Genomic DNA, 9,960 nt, shown 5'->3' with positions numbered 1-9,960 from the left:
TTTATCTATGTGCTACTCTAGTGATGTGTTATTAAAGTAGTTTTATTCCTCCTGCACGGTGTAATGGTGACAGTGTGTGCATCCGTGTTAGTACTTGGCGTATGCTATGATCATGATCTCTTGTAGATTGTGAAGTTAACTGTTGCTATGATAGTATTGATGTGATCTATTCCTCCTACATAGCGTGAAGGTGACAGTGTGCATGCTGTGTTAGTACTTGGTTTAGTCGTATTGATCTTTCTTCCACTCTAAGGTTATTTAAATATGAACATTGAATTGTGGAGCTTGTTAACTCCGGCATTGAGGGTTCGTGTAATCCTACGCAATGTGTTCATCATCCAACAAGAGTGTAGAGTATGCATTTATCTATTCTGTTATGTGATCAATTTTGAGAGTGTCCACTAGTGAAAGTCTAATCCCTAGGCCTTGTTCCTAAATATCGCTATCGCTGCTTGTTTACTCGTTTCTATCGCGTTACTATCGCCGCATTACTACCGCTTGTTTATCGTCCCGGGCAAAGCACTTTTCCGGTGTCGTTGCTTGCATTTATTCATACCACCTCGTATTTCACTATCTCTTCGTCGAACTAGTGCACCTATTAGGTGTGTTGGGGACACAAGAGACTTCTTGCTTTGTGGTTGCAGTGGTTGCATGAGAGGGATATCTTTGACCTCTTCCTCCCTGAGTTCGATAAACCTTGGGTGATCCACTTAAGGGAAACTTGCTGCTGTTCTACAAACCTCTGCTCTTGGAGGCCCAACACTGTCTACAAGAATAGAAGCTCCCGTAGACATCAGTATCGTCGTCGGTGAACCGGTACCAGCAGTCCTTCGCAGGGTGACCCTCCCGGCCACAGATTTGACAGGTGACATCGACCCACGGCGTTGTGCGTTTGCGGCCGCGCCCCCGTCCACGCCCCCCTCCTGGAGGCGCTCGTCCACCACCACGCCCATGACGAGGTGGGCGGTCATCCCGCTGATCACAAGAGTAGTCCCGGCGACCATCTGGCCAGTCATCACGACGGTCAGGCCGTCTGTCACGCCGATCATCGCGTGGCGCTCCGCGTCCGCCTAAATTGTAGCCGCGAGAATAGGACTGCCGAGAAGCGGCATTAGCAGAAGTCTCGAACACGCCCGCGGACGACCCATGGTTGAGCGTCTTGCGCTCATCGTGTGCCTGAAGCTGAGCATACAGTTCGCCGAGGGTTCGAGGCGCTTTCAGAATCCCATAGGACTCAACGAGATTAGCATACTCGGAGCCAAGGCCGGCCATGATGTAGGCGACCTGTTCTTCCTCCAAAACGGGCTTGCCAGCAGCAGCCAATTCATCAGCAATCGTTTGCATCTTGAGGAGATAGACATCAACAGAATCATGTAGACGTCGGGTGGTAGCCATCGCAATCCGAAGATTCGTGATCTTGGACCGATCTCGCGAGGCAAACATTGTTTCCAGCGCTTTCCACACGCCGGCGGCGTGCTCAAGCCGCATGATGTGCGGCATGACTCCCGGAGAGATGGATCCAAGGAGATAGGAGAGCACCATCTGGTCACGAGCAAGCCAGGTGGCATAAGCTGGATTCGGCACAGATTTCGCCGATTTGTCAGCATCCTGCGCCGTTGCTTCGACGGTCATCATCTTTGGCGGCGCGGCATCAGACCCATCGAGTAGGCCGAGCGATTGGGCACCGCGGATGGCAGGGAGAACTTGGGCACGCCACATCGGGTGGTTTTGGCGGGTGAGTTTGTCGGTGGGAGGATGGCCAAGGACGGGGAAGGCGGAGGAGGAAGCCATGGCCGAGATCGGTGGTGCTTTTGGGATGTGGCGGCGAGATAGGAAGGTAGATTGATCCAATCAGCTCGAATCTAGGGAAGAGTCACGGCGTCTGATACCATGTAAAATCGAATAGGTTTGGGTATGTCTCGGATAATTCCCGAGCTCCCCAGATCTCTCATTATATATGCATTGTGGCGTGTTGTACAAGATTACACAAGAGGGAGAGAGAGGCTGGACTCTAGTCCAATACATAAACAGATTCTATCTCTAAGAGCATCTCCAGTCGCGTCCCCCAAACCGTCCCCCAAAGCGATTTGGGGCGCGCCGGACAAAAAAACGTTCCCAGCCGCGCGCCCCAAAGGCCTTTTTGTCCAGGCACGGCCCGATACGGTGTCCGGCGTCCCGAGCCCGTCCCCGTCCCACAGGGACGCACCGGGCACGCCGGACACAACGAAATGAGAGGCGAGGAGGCGCGGGCCCGACCCGTCGGCGGCTCGGACGCTCAACCGCCACATACGTAGCGACGGTGCAGTTGCCAGGAAGCGGAACCGTCGCATTGGCAACCGCGTCGACGGCGCGCCAACCCCGCCGGAATGGAGCGCCGACTCCTCGGAAGAGCAACCGCTGCTCTCTTCGACTTCTGCGCCCCGTGCGAAGGCGAAGGCGGCCAAGGCCAAGGCCAAGGCCAAGGCCAAGGCCAAGGCCAAGGCAAAGGCAAAGGCAAAGGCGCAGCCGACGTTCACCACCGACGACGAGGAGGACTCCGACGCGTCGGGCGCCGACACCGCCTCTTCGGAAGAGGTGGCGAGCAGGAAGCGCCACCGCGATGACGACGACGAGGCGGGGCCATCAGCGAAGAAGAAGAAGTAGATAGTTTATATGTATTTAATTATATTTTTCCGAAGTTATATATATAATTTGTTTATGTTCAACCGATTTGAATATTAGTAAATAGTTTTTTCTAGCCAAAAAAGTACTTTTAATGTTTGGGGGCGGCGTTTGGGGGACGCGGCTGGGGAGCGACGTCCCCCAAACGCGGCACGAACAAAACACGTCCCCCAAACGCTCGATCCGGCGCGCTTTGGGGGACGGTTTGGGGGACGCGGCTGGAGATGCTCTAACAATGTGTAGTTTGTAGAAAAGTATAGCTTGTGTATTTTCAGCAAAGGTTAGCTTGGTGAAGTTATGAAGCTAGACTCTAACATACTCTTTCGTGAGTCTACCTTTGTGTAATCAAAACTTTACCACTTATTCCTTCCTATATTTTCCATCCTCAAATAAGTGCACCTTAGACTAGTTGGTATTAGAAGAGAGCAAAACTTAGTGAGCGATGCTCTATCCAAAATGGCTCGAACGGACCGCACGACTACTGTTTGGTTACGTTCGGGACCAAGCTTGATACCTAGACTCTGTAGCGAGGACTGTAATTCTGGTGTTTAAGTAATACAATTTCTATTCGCAAAAAAAAAGTCAAACTTTGTTGACCTGTAGTTTAATAATATAATATTTCAATGTCACATATATTGCTAATTTTGTAGAGTATATTTTTTTAATTAAATTTAAAAAAATAAATACTAAAAAATACACTTATTCACGGACGGAGAAAGCAAACCTTACTGCAACAAACAAAGGGTTATGCTCAATCGAACAAAATTCTCCTGTAGAATTATGTCCTGAAATTTGCACGGAGCAGAACGAAAAGATGGGACGTGTTGCAGGCGCAGGAATCAAAGCTCGCCAGGGTTCCGATGCATTCATCCGACGGCTATCGTGTGAGACGATCGATTGGTGCAGTACGAAAATAATTAGAGGCCCCTGTCCCAACTGTGCTGCAGTGTCGTAGTACACATCACTGCGGCCGTAAGGTTGAGAGGGCCACCTGCCAGTGTCCCTTCTGGCCCGCAAGAAAGTGTAAGAGAGGAAGCGTGATATACACGGCGCACCTCCGGTCTAGTGACACAACACGCGCACATGAACATGTTAAGGCACGCACGACGGCACGAGTCTAGCTTCGATCTATTTGCATTTGGCCTTTCTTCTTGCGGCCTTGCAACTTGCTAATTACTCCTCAAAGTGGTTATGCAGATTAATCAATTGGTGCCCTACAGGAAAGTACCTCATTAATTTCTAATAAAATACTCTATTTTTTTTAGGTATAAATGAATTATGAATGCATATGGATCATCAACATTCTGAATTTGGACAAAATCATCTTTTTGCCAACCATCCATTAAAGATATCATTTTGCGCATGTATTAAGACGGTTAGCCTAATTTCAATTTTTTTCACAGTGCATATATATTGTTTTCATTGCAAAATGGTGGGCTCCTAATGTAACTTCTCAATTATGCAAGTGTGTGACAATTGGAAAACATGGACATTCTCAATTCTCCGCAGCGACTAGGAGATAGATAAATAAAATTCAAGAACATGAAAAGTAAGAAGGTAGGTTTGTCTCTATTTACCAAGCGCATTGGACTATTACTATTTTATTTTCCTATTAAATGCAATAATAGTTCGATCTAAGAATCCATTGATCAATGTAATGATAATGAATGTCTTATGGAAATTATCTAGAACATTGCTATTCCACCTGAAGATCGTGCACACTGAAATTTGGTTCCCTTTTTTAGTCGAATATATAACATAATTGGGTGGATGATCCATTCGTTTAGCATAGAAATAATAGACACATAGGTGGATAATGTATCAACGTGAATATCGGAAGGAGGCCCCATAATGAAACTGCCAATAGCAACAAATATCTCCTTACCTAATTAAATATTGAAGATACAAGATCTAAAGAGCCTATGGAGAAAGTGGTAAAGAAACCATAATAGATTCCAATCACAAAGCCAAATCAATTATCCTTAATTAGAAACTTGGACTATTAATAGAAGAGTTTTGAAAATAATGGCAATTTCGTGATTCTTTGATGAGAATTTATTAATTTCCATATGTTGAAAGAGATGGACTATATTATGGCATATGTTGTGTCAATAAGATCAAATGATTTATATTAAATGATACGAAGTGTTAAGAAATGGACAAGAGCAACTTTGGGTCCCCTTATGAAATGAGGCATGGAACGAAGCCAATAGGAAGAAGCCACTTACTCATACTTTTCATGAATTGAGAGTGTAAGTTCAACTCTAGGAGGTTTAACCATCCATTGTTCCTCAATAGCTCAGTGGAAGAGCGGACGACTGTTAACCAACGGCTCGTAGGTGGGATTCCTACTTGGGGATAATGCTTAACCGCCTCCGCTAGATATATATCTTCCTCGAGGTATCCTTCAAGTTAAGATGGTAAAGTGCCTTTCTCTCTCTATGTGAACAACACACTCCGAGATATTAAGTGGGAGAGAAGGGATGTGATGATTGATGTTTTAAATTAGACAAGATTTGGATTTAGTATTTCAAAATAGTTAAAATTAAAATAAGAGAAATTATGATTTTTTATCATTTTGGTAGCGAGCTATTTTGTCCCTGGCTGGAACACCCCAACGATATAATTACCACGCAGAGTAACCACCGAATTAGGGATGAGAGAATGTGTGTCGATGGTGGAGAAGAATGCATAGAGGGAAGCATCGATAGTGGCACTGCTAGAGGAGCTGCGTGCATAATTGCAGCTCGTGTTGGCGAAACTATCCGTAGCATGCACTTGATAAATGTGTCGATTGGTAGAACGTTAGCTTCGACCGTGGAGAAGACAACAACCCATACATGTTCTTGTTACTTGCTTCACAAAAACCCCAACTTTTGGAACTTATAAAGTGAAAAAATCGTTTTTTCGCAAAAGGTTGGAAACTCTTGTTGAAACTATTTTTTGTCATCTCAACATGAAGTTTTTTATAGCAAATATGATCAGATTATCATAATCTATGCCATGTATAAGACCATGATCATAATCATTTGGTAAAATCCATGTATGTTAATATATGATAGTTCTTTTTTTTCACAAAATATGTAAAAGTTCATGTTTAAAAATAAAAATGTTGTTTGCCGAGTGCAATGCTGGACTTCCCAATGCATACACTACTTTGTCGAGTGCTAATGACGTGGCATTCGGCAACATCAACCTTCTTGTCTCTTTTCCCAGCCATGCTCTCTTCTCGAGCAACGTTTAGGTATCCAAATGCCAGCCTATGCCGATTGTATTTTAGTTGCTCTCATCATATAAATGTAGTTGTCAATTAGCCGATATGTTGCACTTGGCAAACACCCAGGTACTCGGCAAAGCATGACATTTCGGTACAGTTTAGGAGGTAAAGGCAAGTGAACATGAGCAACAAATGACCCGGGAAAAATATTAGTAAAATGTTTCTTCTAGAGAATATTAACATTTTTAAATGCCTCTTGGTAGTAAAGAGTAGGAGTAGAGAGTTTAGGGCAGCTCCATGTGCATACATATATGTCATGTATGAAAACTTTAAGGGCTGGTATGTTATTTTCCGTTCTTTGGAGGCCCTTCCTGTATTTTGGTCTGTAAACGCGTTGAATTAATGCAGTTCTCGGTCCTTCGAAACCTTTCGTGTTCAAAAAAAAAAGTGCGTACATAACTACATATATGTATGCATAATAAAGGAGCATCCAGTGAGGCAAAATCGATAGGAGCCAACTAATAAACAGTGCACATGGTAGTATAGTCAGCTTTTCTAGCTACCCACAGTCTTAACAACGCAGATCATGTTTGCCCCCTGGAAATTAACTTCACTGCGCCGCTGTAATTAACATGCTCCTGCAAAAAATTAACATCCTTCTGCACCTGTAGCTAGGTTGGTAGCAACATTCTTAGGCGCCCTGCTGAGTAATTATGTACACATTGATCATCGTCCTTAAACAACTCCAGCTGCAGCAGATGCAGAAATTAACGACCCTGGTGCAGTAAAAATTCCGGCGGCCCTTGTCCCGGCCGGCATATCTACCTGTGACGCTGCGGCTGTTGCTGCTGACATCCGAGAGACACGGCGATCGAGGAACATGTGGAAGGTAGGAAGAGCAGGAGGAGGGGTGCGATCTACTCGACCGATCCTCCAAAAGTTTCACCACCATTCTTCTCTCTCGTTCCTCCGGCAATCATTTGCGCCACCCTTCTTCTCTCTCCCATGATCTATTTAACATGCACCCGACCTTTTGTTTTGCAGGTGCTTGTTGCCTGCATATAATTCTGTTCCTTGGCTTGCTTCTCCTTTACTTACTCCTCACTCCTCAGCTACGCTCCATCATCACCATCCACGCGCCCTCTTCCTTTTACGCCACTACAAAAGACCGAGATCAGTATCCACTGCTGCAGCTCACACACAATTCTCTTCTCCGTTCGAAGAAGATCTAGCTAGATAATTAAGCAGCAGCGGGATCTGCGCGCGCTGGATCCGATGGGCCTCGAGGTTGCAGAAATCTCTGAATTGGCGGCGCTCCGGCCGATCCAGACCACGGCCGTCAGCGCCGAGCTGGCCGCGGCAGCGGGAGCGGACGATCACGATGCTTCCACCGCTGCCGAGACAGGCTGCGTCACGTCGACGGTGATCCGCACACGAGCAATGGCAGGAGGAGCCGAGGACGATGTTGCCGCCGACGGCATTGGGTGCGCTACGCCGACGGCGAGCGAACCCATGGCACCGCCTCAGCGAGACGGCGTCCTCGACGACACCACGCACGTTACGCCGACAACGTGCCGAACCACCGCGGAATTCGACGCCGGCCCTGCTGCCGGCAACGCTGCCGCGGCGAGCTTCACCACGCCGACGTCGGACGAGAGCGCGCTGAGGCCGGCCACGGTGTGCCCGCCGGCGCCCCGGAGGCTGGCTCCGGCGTTGAAGAGGAAGCTGGCGCCGCTGCAGCAGCGGCTCTTCTACCCCGTGCCGCTCGACCTGGCCACCGTGTTCAAGCCAGCGCCGACGGCGCCGCCCGCTGCCAAGAAGATGCGGGCGCATGCTGTGGAATCGTCTCTGCCACTGGGCACGTAAAAGTGACACCTTTTCTTCGTTCCAGCTGCAGCTGTGACATGCATGGTGACATTCGCATTGCCACACCACACGCGCGCTCCCCCAAACATGTATTTCCCTTTCTCATCTTCCTTTCCTCATCGGCGGCGGCGAAGCGCAAGTAGCATAGCAAACGCGTCGTCACTCTCCGACTCTCGTCGCCTCTTCTGCGGTTGCGTCGCCACCGTCAGATCATCGCCTTCCTCCGCGGGTGCCCGCGTCCCGGCAGCAGACAGAATCGACGGGCGCAGCGCCGATGAAGACGAAGCGGGACGTCTACCGCGGCCCCGCCACCCCCTCGCCGGCTCGCCCTCCCCGACCATACAATCGGCGGTACGGCCAGCGCGTGTTCGATCGGCGATGTGCCGGATAGGTACGCTCAAATTTCCCCAACTTTCTGATTTTTTCTTTGTCAAATGAGGTTGAATGCTTAGTTTGTTCGCTTGTCTATTGTATAGCTAAAATTTGCGCTCTTGGTTCCTACCTTATATGTGTCCATCTTGGAGGAAAACGTGGTCGGCACTCATAGAGTGCCGCTAGATGCATTTGATCAAGAATATTTTGCTAGATCAGGAAGTGTTTGATGTTTCTTAAGCAAGTGGAAGATAAAAAAATCCTCGAATTACATGGAAACTAAGCACAATGCAGGAACCATCGACCCGCACAATAAGTTCTCTCTAGACCGTTATGATGTGAAAAATAATATTTTAGCCGTTGTAGTGGGTGTTTCGGATACCACAATTGAATTAATTACTATGTGAGTTTGTTTGGTCATTTATTTGCTAATTTTTGTGCTATTGTTCATTAAAAATTTCCCCACTTCCTCATTGTGTGAATGTAGGGTCACATAGCACAAAAAGGTGCTCCCATTACCGTGGATTACGATGAGGAGTATGAACCGAAACCAAAAGGATGAAGAAAACAAAGGGATGCCGAACGAGAGGAGGAAAGAGAAGACGGAGTTGAAGAAGGTCGGGCAAGAAAGATTGAGGGGGAGGATCGATGAGGTGATGAAGTCCAAGCAAACATTGATGGCTCAAAAATTGGAAGCCAAAAAGGAGTTAGAGGAGAAGAAGCAACAATATAAGATGACAAGGTGGCTTCAAATTAGAGAAGATGAGAACTGCAAGGCGGACCGCGAAGAATGTAAAATCCGTCTTGAGGAGACCAAGATCGGAGCCGACGTCATTGCCAAGGAGAACCGGGTGATGATGTTGGATCCTAACAAGATAGTGATGAGAAGGTCAGAGATCGCGGAAGAAAGAAGAGTTGATGATGCGACAAGAGCAGCTTTGGTTAGCGGTGGTGGCGGTGGTTACGACAACGGTGTGGTGGTGGTGACGGCAACTGGTGTTGCTTGATTTCGCTAATTTTTATCCATAATTTTGTGCAAGATTAGTCGCTACTTCGTCTGTTGATACATTGCTATAAAACTCTAAACTATTCAGTTTTATGATAAAAGTATATGTGTGCCCCGAAAAAACCTATACCACAAAACAGATTTGAGGTTTAAGTTTCGTGGAATCCATTAGAGGTCGTTTGGTATCCATCATTTAGGCCTGAAATCCTGGAATTCATTTTGGAATTCCATAGGTGGGCTGTTTGGTTGCTACAAAATTGGGCCGTCATTTCATTTAGGAAATCCAGCAAAATGATGCCATGGGTAAACACAATTCCAAGCTGACACCTGTCATTTGTGATTCTCTATGGAAGCCATTTACAAATTCAATATTGAATTCTGCTATCATTTGTAATTCCCGTGGCAACCAAACAAGTGTTCATTTCTGGAATTATAATGTAAATGAAATGAATACATGTACTCATTTCAAAATGCTACAAATGAAATGAAAGCCTGGTTTCCAAACAACTTTTTAGAGTTTCTCGAAACATGCAACACATATGTGAGGTTACGAAAGTTCATTCTCTTCGAAGAGCAGATCTTCTTTTTTGGCTTCGAACTTCCTGTAAGATTCCCGGCTTGCACAAAATATAGTACAGACAACCACGTTAGTATCATCCACGTTACGGCGGACACTATACAAAATCATTGAGTTTAATTAATCTTCTTATGAGTATGGATGCTACATAAAAACTAGAAAAACAACCTCGCACACTTATTATGGATCAGCGAGTATGTAGTAGTAGTATATTACTTCCATATACATGTAAATCTAGAAAAATCTGCGGCTACTAATTTG

General features: G+C 46.5%; 1 protein-coding gene across 1 annotated transcript; it reads left to right on the top strand.

Annotated features, from left to right (window-relative positions):
- Positions 1-7,153: 7,153 nt before the first annotated feature.
- LOC124664263 lies at positions 7,154-7,744 on the top strand. Its single transcript, XM_047201820.1, has one exon. The coding sequence runs from the start codon at positions 7,154-7,156 to the stop codon at positions 7,742-7,744; it is 591 nt and encodes a 196-aa protein (XP_047057776.1).
- The last annotated feature ends 2,216 nt before the right edge of the window (positions 7,745-9,960 follow it).

The sequence above is a fragment of the Lolium rigidum genome, chromosome 1 (assembly GCF_022539505.1).
Source record: "Lolium rigidum isolate FL_2022 chromosome 1, APGP_CSIRO_Lrig_0.1, whole genome shotgun sequence".
Taxonomy (NCBI): Eukaryota; Viridiplantae; Streptophyta; class Magnoliopsida; order Poales; family Poaceae; genus Lolium; species Lolium rigidum.
The sequence above is the reverse complement of the archived record's forward strand: the minus strand, read 5'-3'. Positions and strand labels throughout refer to the sequence as shown.

Bases quoted from the DNA above. Each gene is read 5' to 3' on its own strand.
- LOC124664263 (XM_047201820.1), top strand. From the start codon at position 7,154: ATGGGCCTCGAGGTTGCAGAAATCTCTGAATTGGCGGCGCTCCGGCCG.